Below are 19,298 nucleotides of genomic sequence, written 5' to 3' on the forward strand. Positions count from 1 at the left end.
GATGTTGCTCTCTCAGATAGAGACGATGCCCATTTGTCTGTACATTTTTTGTCGGAAAATTCGAGCCAAGCGGGATTGTTTACCCTAAGTTTAAAGATATCGGTTATTTACATCTTGTTCGAGCCAACGAGGAATTCGAGCCAAGCGAGTTCGAGTCAACGGGGTTCGATTGTAATTTACCATTTAAAACAGCAAATGCTTGGTCAAGAGTGATGCACATAAAATCAAAGTTTTGAACAGTGGATAAACGTTCATTAGTTTTAACATCATACGCTCTTAATCAAGAATATTGCAAAATAGAATCATATTCAATGTTGGTTTTAATTGGATGTAAAAACGATGGAGCTAATCGGATTACTTGTTATTTATAACTGACCAATAGTGTGAATGAAATCAATGATGTATGATCATACGATTAAGTTCAGTTGTATATTGAATACCAACCCAGGTCCTTAAATGACAAGTCATGCTATGATAAGTATATAGTTTTATATGGTTGGTCACTTTCAAAATTTGAATGACGTGGTCAGTGCATTTGAAGATGCATTTTACTAATAGATAATAAAAATAACAATCAACAACGAGACAAACAGAAAATTAGAGTCAGTCATGTGCATCTGACAATGTGTTTACTGTTTAGCCATTTACGTTCAGAAAACCTTCAAGTGACTGGGTCATCAGAACTAATACCATTTCATGAACTTTTACCCCCCAAAAACTAAAAACTCTTGAATTGACGTAATCAACCGACATTTGCATTAGTTTGCATACTCAAGTACAGTTATAATTTTAACGAGAAATCGAGCACCAAGGCTCCGGCGGATATAAGACAGCCCTTTTGGTTGCTATTCATCACAATCTAGCCAACGAGCCCACGGAACATCTGACAACTCCGAAGCCTTTGTAAAATCTGAGCTCTGCGACGATGAGGACTCTTTTTGTTATCTCGCTGTTGGTCTGCGCTGTGGCCGGTAAGTCGTTTTATAAATGTTAATTTGTTAATTTGATTCATTTGCATTAAAGGACTAGTTTAAGAAGTGTTTGGAATGACAATCCCCTGCTGTGCATTTCCTGCTATTTGCACTGATGCCATAGTAGGGACCAATTTCCTGGTAATTTGCTTAAATAGAAATAAATATAAAGTTTGAGTGATAAATCTTCAACTACTTACTAAATCATGCATTTATGGAAAATATTAATTACTGATGCCAAGATTGTAATCGTGTATTTAATTGCTATAAATGCAAAAAAAAAATGATTGGTGAGTGTTAAAAAAAATACCGTTTCATAGGTCGAAATACCGTGTTTTCTGCACCTTTCTTTCAAATTAACCTCGGTATTCTTCATAAGAACCATTGTTTCCTAAATGTCTCCATTCTTTTTTATATATCAAAGCAATTGAATTAATAACTTTTTGGGGAGTCAGAGTGCTTCGTTAAGAGTCGATAATATTACATGTATGCTTAACATTTAATCAGTGTAAAAATAAGATACATTACATGAAATCATGGTTTTATGATTGGAATACTTTTTTTAGATATGTATTTATAATTGTAAATGCATACCTATGTTGTTTTTTTCTTGTGAGCTCAATTAGTCTTATTGAAAGTCTTCTTTCACAGTCTTTAATAAACTGTTTAGGCGTTCGTTGAAGATGTGGCCTTTGTGAAGTATTTTCGATTTCATTTATAGCTGATTTATCTTAAAATTATTGAAACAGATATGTAGCCCCTTCTGTTAGGGAAGGGAGTACAGCAACTTGGTAAACCTAATAGCTTACTTCTTGAACAAATTAACAAGAGATTTTCACGATTCGAAATAGCATTTTAAATTATGTTTCAAGATTTCTTGAATAAACAACAACATATCATGGATTAAGATATTTTGAAATATTGTCTATTTCCCTTTTTCTTAAGGCGTTTATAGTTATTGAGTATGACAAAAGCATCCAAGATGGTTCCCAATATGGCCGCCATAGTCATATAAACTGAACGGAATACCTGACTTATATACAAATGTATTTCCAGTATATGGCGACAAAGACTGTGCAAAATGCGGTTCAGGTACTGAGTTCGACATTTATGATGAAAATTGCAAGAAGTACGACAACACCTGTCTCCTGAAGTGCGCGTAAGTAGACTTTATATTATGTCGTTTCGGTATACCCTGTAATTTTAGTTATGTAATAGTTAGATGATATGAACTAGAATCTTAAGTATTATGAGTATTATTCTTCTTAATCACTAAGATTTTAATTAAGGTTATGTACATATGTAACTGACATATAATACAACCTCATTGGCTGACACATTGTCAACGCAAAATCTGACACATCGAGTGTGTGTCGGATGAATGGCAACTGGCGGACCTCAACACTCAGGAAAGTTGAAATTCTTAATGATTGGGCTTAGTACTTAAAGGGGCTGTACTCCGTATGAAATAATAGCGGAAAAAGGAGAAAATTGTCGAAAACTGGCATAAACTTGGTATCGATGTGTACAACGAAGTGTGTATCGATTGAAACTTACTAACTGAAGTACCACATAATTTACAATTTATCTAAGTTTAGCAGTTATTTCGTATTTTTCCATTAAAAAAGATTATTGGGTATGTCTACCAGGTAGAATTCATTCCTTATGCGTGATTGGCTAGTCGGTGTTATCACGTGATATTACCGAGGAAGGTGTATAGCTTAATTGTGTCACCCGATGAGTATAAGCCTTGTAGCTCAGTGAGTAAGACGCTGGACTTCAATTTTGGCGACGCGGGTTCGAACCCGGTCTCCGACACATTTTGTTTTTACATTTTGGTACTTTTTTACAATTATGATATCAAAGCGTAACACATTCTATTAGATAATAGTCCTGAGATTCGTAACAGAAAATAATAATTTTGGTGCCAATCTGTGACACAGTCCCTTTAATGATGCATATCTGCTATTTCATTGGCTGTAAGTGTAGGTTGTACTTTTATTCGTCAGATCATGAGCGTGTTCATGGGACTTACAAAGTAGTTCACAATGGACATGTTTAGGATGTTGTTATGTCAAATATTGTTCACTATGTTGACAGTGAATATTTAGTTTGAGGAATACAACAGTAAACGTAGTTTTACATTCTAAAAGATGAACAATTAAATAAAAGCTTGTGAATATTAAAAAATAGACATTGACATTTTGCATTGGTTTGATTAACATTTGGATTATATTTGAACTGTATTCTTCAAATGACAATGTCATTAAAATTAATTTTCAGGGGCGCCAAATTGCAAAAGAACCTGGTCGCTTGCGGCGGTAAGATTTTTTTTATCACATTTCAAATCGTTATATATAAAACGATATTTAAAATAGAGTTTTAGTGTAGATCGTAATACAAATCACCTAGTGAGCCCTAAAATTTATAAAAAATATTCACTTTTGTTGTTCATGAGGTGAAATATATTTTGCAATCTTACAAGTTATTCCACGACAAAGTTTTAATTGTAATGAATTTAATTAAATCACATTTAAAATTGTACACATTCATAAGAATAATTCAAAACCAGAATTTTAAAAATAAATAGTAAAACTACAATAGAGGTAATACACAGTAGCAAAATACAAGATTGTACAATTATCAGTTTTTTTAGTGGTCAATAGTTACTTTTGTCCAATGAGAAGGCTAGTATTTCGGGCTTTGGTATACATTTGAGTCATATTTGCTATCAGAGTCTGATATATATTATATATATATATATATATATATATATATATATATATATATATATATATATATATATATATATATATATAAACCTGGGTTCCAGATAAAAACGTAGAATATAACATATTGGTTCAGGAAGTCTTATAATATCACATCAAACATATTATGGTTTCGATACCAACAATACCTTTATTTTGGACTGTTGTTATGATGTTTCCCTTACTTTTATCTTAAAACACTAAACTACAATATTTAACTACCACTTTCTTTCATTTCATAGTTGCATGCAAATGTACTAGAGAGTTAGACTATCAATGTGGGGACGATGGTACATGGTATGTCAACCCATGTGCGTTAAAATGCAACAAGTAAGTAAAATCCGGCTAAAATTTTCCAGGTGTAACCGGCTGGTATTCACTATACACTTCAGAGTATAACCAACATTTCCAGTCAATAAAATCACATTTATATAATGTAAGCCTTCAATGAGTCTATGGCGACATAATTTGGTTCCCCGCCTGCAGAGAACATGTTACAATCGAGGACATTTAGAACATATAAGGTCACGTCACCCTTTCAAACCTTTCGCATAAAAAATGCTTTTAGCATTGAGAAAAAAATGACATTAATACGGCGTTTTGAAGTCAATATTTTATTTCATTGCTGCATTCTATTTGACAAGCTCGACGTCATTTAGCAAATGCAAACTTATTTTACCTTTAATACATAAGTTCTTGTATTGAAAACAATAAAAAAAATGAGAGCAGATATAAGAAATGGTTCTATTTCCTGCACGTTTATATGAACGCGCTCCATGGATTTGTAAAAGTGCACCAACTAGTTTGTTCTAAGCATGACGAACAATCCATTCCAATCGGAGCTCCTCGTGTTTTCGCTTGTATTGGTAGATCTATGTTTCAATTGATTGCCAGTGAAGTGTATAATTGCAAACATAATTAAGATTATCAAGAGTTACGTCATTAAGTTTCAATTCTAAATTGAAATTCCTTGCAGAGTAGTTAAAGTGTAACAATTTCTGACTTTGTAAACCGTCCATATACATCCGAGGTTCTTTTCGATAAAAAAAAATGGCCGAGGAGCTCCGAATGAAAGCATAGTATGTCAAGGTCGGGCAACAAAATCAATGCAGCAAACAAATTTGAGCAATTTGTGTACATGTCGCCAAATTTGAGCAAGATGTGATTTCGTTACGTTAATATCCTTCCATATGTGTACACGTCTCCTAATTTTGTTTCAGGGATGTAAAGTTAGACAAGAAGGAAGAAGGGTGTGGGGCCAAGCCAGGTGGACTATTTCTAGGCTGACAAGCACACTAAATTAATGTCGCAAAACACGGAATACGAATTAATGGACTTTCAATAATACTACTCACATAATTTTTATATGTGTCGTTGCCTACGAAAAAGAGTCTTGTTGAGGTATTCACGTCAACAACAAAACACATTATAACCAAAATGTATAGATTTAAAACATATTTAAAACAATGAGTAAAATTAAATGAAAAAACCTATTCGAAAATATGTAAAAACAGCTGTCATTGCCTGCTAATGAGACGCGACATATCGCGAATAAAAAAACGTTATTTTGAACTCAACAGGACTGTTTGCTTTGGTGACGACGTCACATATAATAGCTCTTCTTTATAATCCTTCAGCAGATGCATCTATATCTTTTTTCTTTGTGTACTCTCATGCAATAAATATTTAAAAGCATTTGTGTGTGTGTTTTATCACACTGGTGTGTGAATATACATGTTTATGTATTATGAATATATACTACTATTACAATGCCACCATTGCGTTCCGGGCAAGTATTCTGAAATCTTGAAATCTTGATTTAGACATTTACAGGGCATCGAGTTTAGATGCATTATATATTCACATAGGCCATCACATTCTTCCCTCGCATGCATCTTGATTGTGTTGGGTATCATTTTAATTGTTGTGAACTCGTGCGAACTCGTGTGTCAAATCTTTATAAGAAATAGTTGGCTGTGGCCCACGAAAACAATATCAGGCTAATTTTTCAAACATCGAGATAATAATCTGAACAATATAATCAGAACAAGTCGTACCAAACCATTTAAGTAGTTCGCTCCATAATAAAGGACTAGTTACTTTATTATACTTCCCAACAAAAAATATTGTTCACTCCTACGCACAGGGTACAGATGGTAGAAAATTCAACTCTCTATGAGCTTATCAAATAATGCTCACACTGAGCCAATTTCTGACCACTGTGCGCAAGAGTGTGTTTGTAAAAGGTACATAAGCCGCATAACTTGAGTGTTACTTGGGCGATCCTTCTGTCGATCGAATGTGATCACAAACACTGTCACCAGATTGTATGATGTTTGAATACTAGTAATAAACACTTCAAGCAACTGTCTGCACAAAACACACATACAACACGTGAATACATTTCAATTTACAATGTGCAGAATGATAATTTAACTGTGATGGATTTTCTCTTGACTGACCTCGAATGAGCCATTATGACAACAAACACTGTCACCAAGTTTCATGATGTTTATTAGGTTTACGCTGATGCTGATGCTGATGCGGACACCGCCAAAAGTAATACCTATATTAATGCTGAACTTGCAGGCGACACCAAAACTGACATCATGTTCAAAACCTTGAAAAAGTGATTTGGTCTTTGTGTATGATTTTTGGCAAAAATGATATTCCTTCCATCCAAAATGCTCTCATGATCATTTAAACGAAGTGTTTTAGACTTTAAACGTTTGTCAAAAGTTGTATTCAATATTCACTGTGACTAAAGAAGTATAGCAGCGTAAGCAAAGCCACAAACGTGTCCTGCTCGGTGCCAAGGCAAAAGTGTTCCATGGTAGTAAATAATCCGTGATTTCATGCAGTAAACCCTGTCGAACGACCAGTTAAATTCGATCGCCAACTTCGGAACACCTCGACCAGTATCCAACTTAGTTGTCGATCTCGAAGCTTGCCGGAGATGGCCGAGTTGTTACGATTGGTTCGGTTCGGTCTCCTGCAGTGTATGCGTGTTCAACATATTCTTTGCATTTTTTGCGAAAAAAAATCAATAGAAATATGATTAACCAATAGCTACCAAACACACATTTACTAAACCTTTGACTACCATTTGAGGGTCATATGATCTGAATACGGGTACGTTGTCATAAAGTAATTACATCTAAACTGAAAATAATATTCTAAACTGAATGTTTTCATATCACATACCGGTACATGCCTTTTAAAGCAAATGAACATGACGGGTATTGGAGCCTGGCTCTGCCCGGTCAGTTGACAGGGGTTTGTTTGTCAGAGATGGTCAAAGTGTTTCAATGGATTAAATTATTTATACAACAACGTGCTATTATTCAATTTTCAAACTATAGTCACTTTATTCATCAATCGAATGTTTGAATGACAACGGATTCGTATTATAACTGAACAATTCCTTAATAATTAACAATGTATAAGCATTCATTGCTGTCCCACATATTAATGTTTACAAAATACAACCTCCGGAAAGAAAACAAGAGCTGTCCTAGGACAGGGTGCTCTATTTAAAGCTACAGTGTCTAAGAACTGAATGCATTTATGATGTATTAAAAAAAAACAAGAGATGTTTTTCAAACATTATGCCCCCCTACCTCCCCCCCCTTGAGCGCCATGTTGATTGGACAATTGAATGAAATTGAATAAAATTTGCATAGAGCATAATGACAGCTGATTTGTCATTGACATTGGGTGCCTTTGAGGCAGTTTAAAGATTATGGCATTCAAAGTGTGAGGATAGTAGGTACAGTTTTTAATCATGTTCAGATGATGACTGATATTTGCAGATAAAAATGTATCCTCTTAGCAGCAGGGAAATATGCCAAATTTTAAAGATGAATATGAGTTATTACCATGACCTTTGACTCTATGACCTCAAAATCCAAAGGGGTCATTAACTGGTCACCCCCAACCTAAACGTCAAGTTTGAGTGCCATGGGTGCAGGCATTGTCGATTTATCACTCGGACAACCTTTAAAAGTCACTGTGACCTTGACCTTTGGCCAATGACCCCCAAAATCAATAGGGGTCATCTACTGGTCAGGCCAAACCTCCAAGTGAAGTTTGAGGCCCATGGGTGCAGGCATTGTTGAGTTATCACTCGGACAACCTTTTATCATTCAAGTTCACTGTGAAATCAATAGGGGTCATCTACTGGTCTTGCCCAACCTTCACGTCAAGTTTGATGACCATACATCCAGGAATCGTTGAGTTATCACTCGGACAAGCTTTGGTCTACCGACGGACCGACCGACACACACGTGCAAAGTAATATTCCCCTCTTCTTTGAAGGGGGGCATAAAAATATGTGTCTGTCAAAATCAATAATTAAAAAATCAAGGGCCATAGTTTGTATTAAGGTTAATTTAGTGTGTGTGATGGCTGTGAACAACTGTTTGAAGTATGATGTCCATTGAAAGAATAGTATCAGAGATCTTAGATAAAATCCCATAATTTGTATCTAGAATAGGATGTAACTTAATTGCATAATTGCTGCAACAAATGTGTGAAGTATGAAGTCAATTGAATGAAAGGTATATAGGAGTTATTATTGAAAATCCTAACTCGCCCTAAAAGATAAACTGGAAACAATGTGCGCCACATCTAACCTAGTCAATCAGGGGCCATATTTTGTATTTAGGATGATATGGAGTTATGTTACCTAATTGTGTCATGGTCCTGAAGAATTGTGGGAATTAAATAAAGGGTACTGGATTAAAAGTGAAAAGGCCAACTTCCCCTAAAACGTTAACCGGGCACCGACGCCGGGGCGAGTAGTATAGCCCTCCTTATTCTTCGAATAGTCGAGCTAAAAACACTCAATCTGAGTTACTAAAACAGAAACATCAAAAATCAAATAGCGCAAAGTAGCTCAAGATACATGCAAATAACTGTTTACTTAATCTTGTCCTCAAACAAGACCATGGTACAGTGAAATGCAACATTCAGATCAGGTTTCTGAAGAGTACAGTAGGCCAAATTTCACATCAAAATTATAGTCTTTTATTTCCAAATAACAATTTAATTATCATTTTCAATAGCCAAATAAATTCTGATCGGAAGTATAAGGCAAATACAAAGTTAAATAATTAAGTCCCATAAAATGAGCAATGATAGTTTATGAGGCAACTTTCCGATAAAAGATTATCATAAATGATTACAAACTGTTGAGAACCAGCTTGCATTTATAAGTGCATACACATGGAAAAAGTAGGTCCAAGATTTGTGTCCAAGAAGCAGCAGTTAAGTATCGAACTGGTAATATGATATTCCAACTTAATATCATGTAAAATATTATATTTTTCATTAATTTAACATAATATACCGGTACACACTTCTATGTTAAAATCATTTGTACCTCTCATTAAAAAAAAATAATTGATGTTTAATCTCATGATTTTTCAGGAAATCAATTTAAGTTAAGAAATGACTTAATTAAGTTATTTTTATTATTATTTCATGAATATGTGAAGATTTTCTTGTTTCATACTGTTTTGAAGGAAGCAAAAATGCATACCACTTTGAGCAATGGGGCAGGGTGAATCCTGACCCCAAGGGTATGATTAGAACATATCTGAAAGAGGACCTCTATGCTACTTTATCACAAATGGCTTGGGGCTGTTTCAATAAAAGCTTTAAGTTGAATAATCTTAAATCTGTATAAACACTGCCACAAACTAGAGATTGCTTTTTTGAAAAAGCGCTTGTCTCCCCTATTGTGTGGTCGTAGCTGAGAAAAAATAAATGATGGACATGAAATTTGTAACTTTGGACTGGAGACAAACCAACAGTGAAGTTTGGTTTATTCGATTATATTAAATAGTGAAGAGAAGAAAGTGTTGTTGATTAATCATGGAAAATGTAAACGAAGTTTGCATTGTATGAAGTTCCTGGGCGCAAGCGTTATTCAATTATTGATCGGAAACCATTTTTCAGCTCACAGTCATCGTGACCATGACCTTTTACCTACTGATCACAACATCAATAGGGATCATCTACATAACCAACTTGCATACCAAGTATTAAGTTCTTGGGTGCAAGTGTTCTTTAGATACTGAGCGGTAACCATTTCTTCAACTCAAGGTCATGGCAACCTTGACCTTTGACCTACTGATCTCAAAATCAATAGGGGTCATCTACTAGTCATGACCGACTAGCGTACCAAGAATGAAGTTCCTGGGTACAAGCGTTCTTAAGTTATTGAGCAGAAACCATTTTTAAGCTTAAGGTCACCGCCAACGTATCATTTTTTACCTGAAGGTAACCTTGACCTTTGACCTTTTGATCTGAAAATCAATAGGGGTCATCTTCTAGTCATGAACAACTAGCTTACCAAGTATGAAGTTCCTGAAACCAAAGGATCTTTAGTTATTGAGCGGAAACTTTTTCTTCACTTCAAGGTCATGGCAACCTTGACCTTTGACCTAGTGATCTCAAAATCAATATGGGTCATCTTCTAGTCATGACCAACTAGCATACCAAGTATGAAATTCCTGGTTGCACGCGTTCTCTAGTTATTGAGCGGAAACAGTTTCTTCACCTCAAGGTCACGGTGACCTTGACCATTGACCTACTGATCTCAAAATCAATAGGAGTCATCTACTAGTCATGAACAACTATGAAGTTCCTGGGTACAAGCTTTCTTTAGTTATTGAGCAGAAACCATTTTTAAGCTTAAGGTCACTGCCAACATAACATTTTTTACCTGAAGGTAACCTTGACCTTTGACCTTTTGATCTCAAAATCAATAGGAGTCATCTAATAGTCATGAACAACTAGCATACCAAGTATGAAGTTCCTGGACCCAAAGGATCTTTAGTTATTGAGTGGAAACCGTTTCTTCACCTCAAGGTCATGTTGACCCTGATCTTTGACCTAGTGACCCCAAATTCAATAGGGGTCATCTACTAGTCATGACCAACTAGCATACCAAGTATGAAGTTCCTGGGTCTAAGAGTTCTATAGTTATTGGGCGGAAACGAAGTGTGACGTACTGACTGACTGACTGACAGACTGATGGACTGACTGACGGACAGGGCAAAAACAATATGTCTCCCCATGAATGGGGGAGACATAAAGATATTACACGCAAATGATTTTTACATGCAAGGTCACCACGACCTTGACTATTGACCTTGTTACCCCCAAAACAATTGGGATCATCTAGACATCATGACCAACCTCACTTCAAAGTTTGGTGAACCTAGATCAAAGCATTCTCCTGATATTGCACGGAAATATTTTTTTACATTAGAGGTCACAGCGACGATGACCTTTGACCTTGTGACCCCCCAAAATATAGGAGTTTTCTAAACCTCATGATCAACCTCCCTACCAAGTTTGGTGAACCTAGGTCAAACCATTCTCAAGATATTGAGCGGAAATGTTTTTTACATTGGGGGTCGCCGCGACCTTGACCTTTGACCTAGTGACCCCAAAAACAATAGGGATCTTCTACACCTCATGACCAACCTCCCTACCAAGTTTGGTGAACCTAGGTCAAACCGTTCTCAAGATTTTGAGCAGAAATGTTTTTTACATTGGGGGTCGCCGCGACCTTGACCTTTGACCTAGTGACCCCAAAAACAATAGGGATCCTCTACACCTCACGACCAACCTCCCTACCAAGTTTGGTGATCCTAGGTCATGCGGTTTTCCAGTTATCGATCGGAAACGAAGTGTGACGTACGGACGGACTGACGGACTACCGGACTGACGGACAGGGCAAAAACAATATGTCTCCCCCAGAGAGGGGGAGACATAATGACAATACATCAAAACAAGAGCTGTCATGGAGACAGCGCGCTCAACTATTCCGGCGCTTTTCGGTGTATGGATTGAAAAGTTTTGGCGAAACATGCATGGATCACTGTTAGATTAGATTTCAATGCAATACATGATGTGCTGAGATCTTTACATAAATTGAATTGGAAAATATTTGAGGTGGTACGCAAACTTTAATGTAAATTCTAAGTCGAAAAACGGGCATAATTCTGTCAAAATGCTCGATACAGTGTCCTCCTCTTGTGTACAGGTTTGGGGCATGATGGTGAACAAGTGTGCAAAATTTCAAAGCCAGATGTCAATGGACTTTGAAAATATTTGAGGTGGTACGTCTTTAATGTAAATTCTAAGTCGAAAAAGAGCATTATTATGTCAAAATGCTTGATACAGTGACCTCCTCCTGTGTACAGGTTGGGGGCATGATGGTGAACAAGCGGGCAAAGTTTCAAAGCCAGATGTCGATGGACTTTGAAAATATTTGAGGTGGTACGCAAACTTTAACGTTAATTCTAAGTAGAAAAAGGGGCATAATAATTTTGTCAAAATGCTTGATAGAGTTACCTCCTCCTATGTACAGGTTGGGGGCATGATGGTGAACAAGTGTACAAAGTTTCAAAGCCATATGTCACTGGACTTTGAAAATATTTGAAGTGGCAGGCAAACTTTAACGTAAATTCTAAGTAGTAAAAGGGGCATAATTTTGTCAAAATGCTTGATAGAGTTACCTCCTTCTGTGTACAGGTTGGCGGAATGATGGTGAACAAGTGTGCAAAATTTCAAAGCCAGATGTCAATGGACTTTGAAAATATTTGAGGTGGTACGCAAACTTAAACGTAAATTCTAAGTAGAAAAAGGGGCATAATTTGGCAAAATGCTTGATAGAGTTACCTCCTCCTATGTACAGATTGGGGGCATGATAGTAAACAAAAGTGAAAAGTTTCAAAGCCATATGTCAATGGACATTGAAAATATTTGAGGTGCTATGCAATATTTAACATATGTGGTTTAGCCGACGCTCGGGTGACTATGATAGCTCTCCTTATTCTTCGAATAGTCGAGCTAAAAAGGATATTTATTGAAACGGCTCCCTAAATTTTAATGTAATATTATAAATAACTGACTGGCCCATAAAGTAACAACTCATTTCAATTAATCAGTTTAACTTGAATATTTTGAAAGTTAATTTAAAGCTGCACCCTCACAGATAGACGGTTTTTACAATTTTATTTACAATTATTTTTTTTTATCTCAGAATCAGCTGATTTTGGTATCAATGCCTTCAATTCAGTCATAAAAGATAACTCACCAAAGAAAAGACCTCATAATTTCAAAAAAGGCTAAGAACTTTATTTTCTTAACGCATTAGTAAAACTTTTAGCCACAAAACATCAATTTTCTAACGTGAATATGAAGACCTGCGATCTAACCTTTAGCACATATAGCACTGTTTCCAGACATTTGCGCAAAAAGTGTCAAAACAGGCAATCTCCAAGAGTGCAGCTTTAGTTGTTTCAAGTTTTTACACAATGAGGCAGATGGCGCTGACAACGACACCAAACCAAGACTTTTTCCAATAAAAACCGACACGCTAAAACAAAGGTATTGCTTGACAAAACTGGTTCCATTAGAACGCTGCACCTTGCCTAATGTTTACTATGGAATAAATTTTCATGAACAAGACAGCTAACCTATCCATCCAGATTGAATGAATACAAATATTAGAATATTGTCATATTATCTTATTTATTTCCACAATACATCATTGACAAATTGTTAAAATTGTAATCTTCATACAACTTACAGGGTTTTAGCTAAGGACTTAAAATTTATTGGACACTGTCCTTTTTTGGTAGCACCTATCTTGAAGCCCTCATGACGACCAATGTGGGCACCCTTCTTCCTTTTAATTAAGAATTGTAAGGTTAAGAAATTCAAATATTTCCTGTGCCATTAAAGACAGTGGTCGAAATTAACACAAGCTCGCAAGCCCTGCACTGGTAAAATGTCTTCTGGGCTTGCTTAAATTCTGAATTTTATATAGCAGGGCTTGTTCAAAATCTTTATGCCAAGCATTAATTATAATATAAGAATTCGGACTTGTTCATACTCCAGTCTAATTTCGATGACTGTAAAGAGCTTGTTATTCGATTATAAATACATATAAACTTAATTTATCTTCAAGTTGAAGACTAGACCTAATTCATTTAAACACATTTCTAAAAAAAATAATTGTCAAATATATATTATCAAAGTTTTCCAAAGGGCTATGCAATGTGTTCTTTTAACCCTGTCTCATTTCCTAAGCACCCTGTTCTTTTTATAACCTGGATAAACCCTAATTACTTAAAATAAACATAAAAAAATGATTTTTTAAACAAATGAATATGGAAAATTTGAATATTTTTGTACTATTTTTTGTTTTCTTGTCGAAAATATATCCATTTATAAACACATTTAATATCCCCATCAAGTATTTGACAAATGAATAAGGGAACATTGTTTACCGGTATGTTACATTGGCCTAATTGTTCAGAACTGTGAAGTAACAACATTGTTAACAACATCATTGATAACTTCAACAGGTGACAAGATAATGAACTTTGAATGATAAATGATAAGCTCATGTATTTAAATAAAACATGTACAGATGAAACAGTGGTCTCAAACCTTCATAAAAATACTGCAGAGCACTCTGACAAGTGCTAGTTTTGGAGCAATACAGATTTAAAATATAAAACATCAATGACGTTAACAACATTATTAGCTTTAAACAAGTTCTGAAAAATCATACATTATAATTTTGAAATTGCCTTACACTTGATGTGACAAAATGATTTATAAAAATATAAACACATATGAACATGACTACACAAATAACGTTTGATATATGACAATACAAAAATAGTTCAGCTTGTGAAATCATTATTTATGAAAACAACATGGAGTTGATGGCATATTTTTTCTCAAAAGTGATAACCAACTTTAAAATAAACTGCTACAACTAAAATAGAACATGTGCTTTAGTAGCTCTAGTACAAAAGGTTTTAGCTAAAGAGTTGGTGAAGGGTGCTGCACCCTGATCTTTTTTTATATCCCCTTCTGCCCTCATGGAGACCAGCATTAGCACCCTTCTGCCCTCATGGAGACCAGCATTAGCACCCTTCTGCCTTCATAGAATTAAATGTTTAAGACTGTAAAGCATTTCTTTTGTTTTGATTGCAAGTTTGCAACTTATAATATGTTTATAAATCAGTGATTTTTTTGGAATTATTTTAACTCCTGTGCCTTGGAAATTGGGAAAAAAAGTTAACTTTCGGAAAAATACAAAACAGCTAATATAATGGCAAATATACATGTTTTAACTTTTTTATGCATACATTATGCTGTGAAAGAGTAAGTCTTGTCAAGATTTTGTTTATATTTCAAGAAATTCATTGCTTTTTATTTATTACTGTAATCTACATTTATCTAATTGGGAAAAAAATATTAAAATTTGGGAAAAATGGACAGTTTTTCGCAAGGGGAAATAGCCTTAAGAAGGCAGTAAATGGCACCAAAAAAATCACTGTAAATACATACAAACTTCACATATTTGACAGTTGAAACATGATATTACTTACAATTAAACACAATTTCAAACAATTTCTAGCAGATTCATAATATTCGAGTTTTTCACCACATGATACAATGTGCCCTTTTTCCATTAGCCCCGGCAGACCCTCTTTTGCAGTACCCTGTTCTCTTCAGAACCCTAACACACCGAGTCACATTTTTGTGTGTAGGTTAAATGCTGTAAGGATAACAATATCATCGAACATGAGTGATTATTCAATTTAAGTCTTCAAATAAGAGTTTCCCTTTATTTTATAAGTCAATAAATTATTTTTGTATTAAATTAATTCAAAACCAAAGCAACATTGTTTATATATCATGAAATGATGTTTGCTAAACAGATGAGTTCAGCAAATATGATTTAAAATAGATGGTATAAAAAAAGTCGCGTGTCATAATATTATTTACTTGGACAAAATTTGGTAATAAGTATTCCTTTTAAAAAATCACCATATTCAATTTATTTCAATAACATTATCATCTTGGTAAGATTATATGAATTTATTACATTATCGACTAAGCACGTTGCAGTTTAATTCAGTTGTTTAAAATACTGAAAATTATTCATTTAAAAAAGTATGTACAATTAATTCATCTGTCTGTTAACAAAACTATGTGACCACTAAGGCAAATCAATTATAATCACATGCTATTATTATTTACAACTCATGAACTATTTTAATCACATATTATTATTATTTAGAACTAATGAACTATTTTATTTTTTATTTGCTACATGTACATATTTAAAGCTACTCCTGGTAGCATAAATGTAATTATAGCAGTTTGAATTTACATTTTACAAATTTTAATCTGATTCATCTGAAGCCACTTCATCAGTGTTCGATTTATCATGAAGTAGAACATATTCCCTGGAACTAAACCCAAACTTGATCACATCTTTCTCAAAGAGTTCAAAATACCGCCTCCCCTCGATCTGCTTATTGTTCACAAATGTTCCATTGGCAGAATCAAGATCAATTATATATGGGGCAATTCTATATGCCTTCCGGCCATCTGGCTTTTCATAGGGTACCATCCTGTACTGAAAAACAGCATGTTGTTTAGAGCATGAAGGGTGATCAACAGGAATGTCAGCAACTATTCTATCTCTCCCAAACAAGAAAGCGCTCTGTCTATGCATGTGAAATGGTTTCAAAGGCTCATCATTCTTAAATGGATACAACCTCCATCTTTTCTTAGGCTTCCTAGCCTCAGGAGGTTCGTTGTACTTAATCACCACACCTTTGTAAGTGTTTGTATCTTCAGTGAGCTTGCCAGATAGTTCAAAATTAGGAGCATCATTATTGTCTTGCCCTGTAGCCCCCTCCTGAGTGTCTCTACCCACTTCTGCCTGAGTGGCACCCCTCCCAAACCTCTGACTCTCTGGCATTTCCTCCCTTCTCTGTCTGTTTTCCCTCCGTCTTTGATCATGCCCCCGTCTCTCCTCCCGTTGGTTCCTCATTTCCTCGTCACTGTCGGGAGGTTCCTGTTTAACTCGCACATGCCCATGATGACTGTGTCTATCATAATGCTGACCTCTGTCTCTCTCCCTTCTTCCACCTCGATGCCCATCCCTGTGTCTACTGGTACCAGTAGATTCCTCTTCTTTCATTTGTTGTCTACTGTACCTTTCATCATCAGAATCAGCATGTTCACGCTTGGTTGCACGATGTCGTTCATGTTTTACCCTTGATCTGCTTTCCACACCGAAGTCATCATCAGAAACAGGTTCTGCTTTTATTTTTAGTTTTCTTTCATCCTGTTCTCCTGGGGAGCTGTCATGCTGTCGTTTGCGCTTTGATTCCTGCAAAATATTAAGAGCTATACTTATCAACGATCATACAGCAAGATTTTCATTATGTAAGATCTTAAAACATGCCAAAAGTTGCACTCAATAATATCATTTATTTGCTTGGTTTTTGTCTGAAAAGGGGGAAGGGGCCTTCAAATTGGGGGGGTCAGAATCATTATGGTGTCCAGAATTTTCATATTCACTAAGGCACCTATTTGGATACATGTGTTCAAGCACTGCTCCACAGGTTACATATATACTCCACATTTACTCTCCACGCGGAACTACCCTTTTCCGTTTTCCTCGGCAGATTTAGGTCATCGCGGACACAACATCCAATTTAGCATAATCTGCTTTCCTCAGTGTTTTCACTCGTTCACCCTCCGAGGCTGATCAGTGGACCTTATAATTACAATTCTAGAGTTCTAATTATATTTTACTCATTTTACTTCCAGCAAAATGTTCAGGATTGTGCTCACTCACTCACTCACTCAGTTTAGACGGTTCTGGCTCGGGTCAAATTTTGTGAGCCAGTGGACTACCTGGTGACTCACAGTTGGTACAGAAAGAGTCAAGTTTGGGAGTATTCTTTGAGTCAGTTTTTCTGATTTTCTTCTTGCCTCCAGTTATGATAAAAAAAGAACAGAAATTGGGATGTTATAAAATAACTCGCATCAAGGGAGATGACATTGTAGGATTTTAAGCTTAACTGATTAAATTTACAAGCATGACTTATCTTCCCTGACAAAGATGATAGCCGATTTTTACATATCCACAATGAAAAATTAAATTTTATTGGAAGGGAATTAACATTTAAAGCGGAAAAACTTAGTTTAATTTAGATCGACTTCTGTCAATAAAGCATCGCCATTTTGAAACCATCTAGCAGGTGTCCATTATAGTCTAAAATAATAGACGTGTTATACAGGATTCTTCCAATCCCTAATGTCTAAACGGGAATGTGCAAAAAACGGGGGTGTTTTAAAAATATTGAAATTGTTTTAAGTGAAGTATTTTATGGTTGAAATTGATCATAAAGAGTTATATTGATATTTTACCATGTAAGTGAAATGTTATTTCGTACTAAACAAGCATTAAATGCATTAAACAAGTTGTTTACCTTTCCAATAAAACGAAAGTTGACTGACACAGACAACAATTATGCGAAGGGGAACAACTCGATACAATCGTAAAAGCTCGGCCTCCTCCGACAAAGCTTCGAGATAGACCTCGTTATACAATCGTAACAACTCGGCCATAGCCGAAATGTTCCGAGCGATTTAAAACTGTGCCCTAAAGCCTTGCAGGTGCCCTTCATGTATATATCGTTATGTTTTGACAGAATGAAATGAAGAAAAGCTGCCAAACTCATAATTATAAGTTGGATATTTTTTTGTGTACGGAACTAATATAAAATAACATTATCTGGTAATATTTCTTTTTTTATGATATTTTATAGACGCTATATGCTTTAACCCAGAATCCTGATCGGAACAACTACCCACTTTTGATACTAAACAATTTGTACGTGAAGGATTTGCCATATCAAAAATCTAAAAAAAATCCGTCAACGTAGAATTATTTGGACTAGTGTCCGTTATCTTTCCGCTCAATATACTTAGCGCTGGGATCTGTCATTCTTGGCTAGAAAAACAACAAGTGGGCTACGGACGTGTAGAGTTGCCAAATAAAAAATTGTCAAAGACTCTGAAACAGCTGTTTATGGACTAAATAATGACATACTTCACTACAGGGTAATTTCATTTAATACAGGCATTTTAAAAGGTGATGACTTTTGTAAGTGTTTAACCCACAAATTTTGGAATAATTATAGAGTTTTTCTTGCTGATTAATATGTAAAGTAAATGACCGAATACCTTTAAGGATAAGGTTAGTTCTGAGTGTATATCTGTTGTTGTTTTTTTCAAAATTGTAACGACAGATTTTCAAGTCCAAAAAAGATTGTTTGTAAAAATTATTTTAATGTAATTCTTACTTAATGTCACCTTACACCTAAAAGCCTTAAGAATGAAGACAAATTACCAAATAATACAGTAAAGGGGTTGGCATTTATTCAAATTTCAACAAAAATAATAATCAGAAAATGGAATTCATTTTATTTATGTATACTGATAACCATTTACATAGTTTACCTTGTGACGTTTCTTTGAGTGTTTCTTCTTGTGAGTATGCTCACTATCCTCTTCACTGCTAGAGTACGAATGACTTTTGACCATATTTTTTAAAATAAACGTTTTTCAATGCACAGGAAGTCTTTCAATGGTTGCTTTATTGACTTATAGTAGATGAGTTATTAAACCGGTTTTGAAAACTGCTCGAACT

At 35.2% G+C, this 19,298-nt stretch overlaps 2 protein-coding genes across 2 annotated transcripts; one reads left to right on the forward strand and one right to left on the reverse strand.

Annotated features, from left to right (window-relative positions):
- Positions 1-883: 883 nt before the first annotated feature.
- On the forward strand, positions 884-5,399 carry LOC128236947 (four-domain proteases inhibitor-like). Its single transcript, XM_052952087.1, has 5 exons — positions 884-971; positions 2,028-2,130; positions 3,255-3,292; positions 3,982-4,069; positions 4,960-5,399. The coding sequence occupies exons 1-5, from the start codon at positions 926-928 to the stop codon at positions 5,024-5,026; spliced, it is 342 nt and encodes a 113-aa protein (XP_052808047.1). The 5' UTR covers positions 884-925; the 3' UTR covers positions 5,027-5,399.
- Positions 5,400-8,809: 3,410 nt separating this feature from the next.
- On the reverse strand, positions 8,810-19,239 carry LOC128239381 (uncharacterized). The gene is made up of 2 exons (XM_052956002.1): positions 19,109-19,239; positions 8,810-16,967 (listed from the first exon to the last, which is right to left on the reverse strand). The coding sequence occupies exons 1-2, from the start codon at positions 19,190-19,192 to the stop codon at positions 15,969-15,971; spliced, it is 1,083 nt and encodes a 360-aa protein (XP_052811962.1). The 5' UTR covers positions 19,193-19,239; the 3' UTR covers positions 8,810-15,968.
- Between the last annotated feature and the right edge of the window lie 59 nt (positions 19,240-19,298).

The sequence above is a fragment of the Mya arenaria genome, chromosome 6 (assembly GCF_026914265.1).
Source record: "Mya arenaria isolate MELC-2E11 chromosome 6, ASM2691426v1".
In the NCBI taxonomy this organism is placed as follows: Eukaryota; Metazoa; Mollusca; class Bivalvia; order Myida; family Myidae; genus Mya; species Mya arenaria.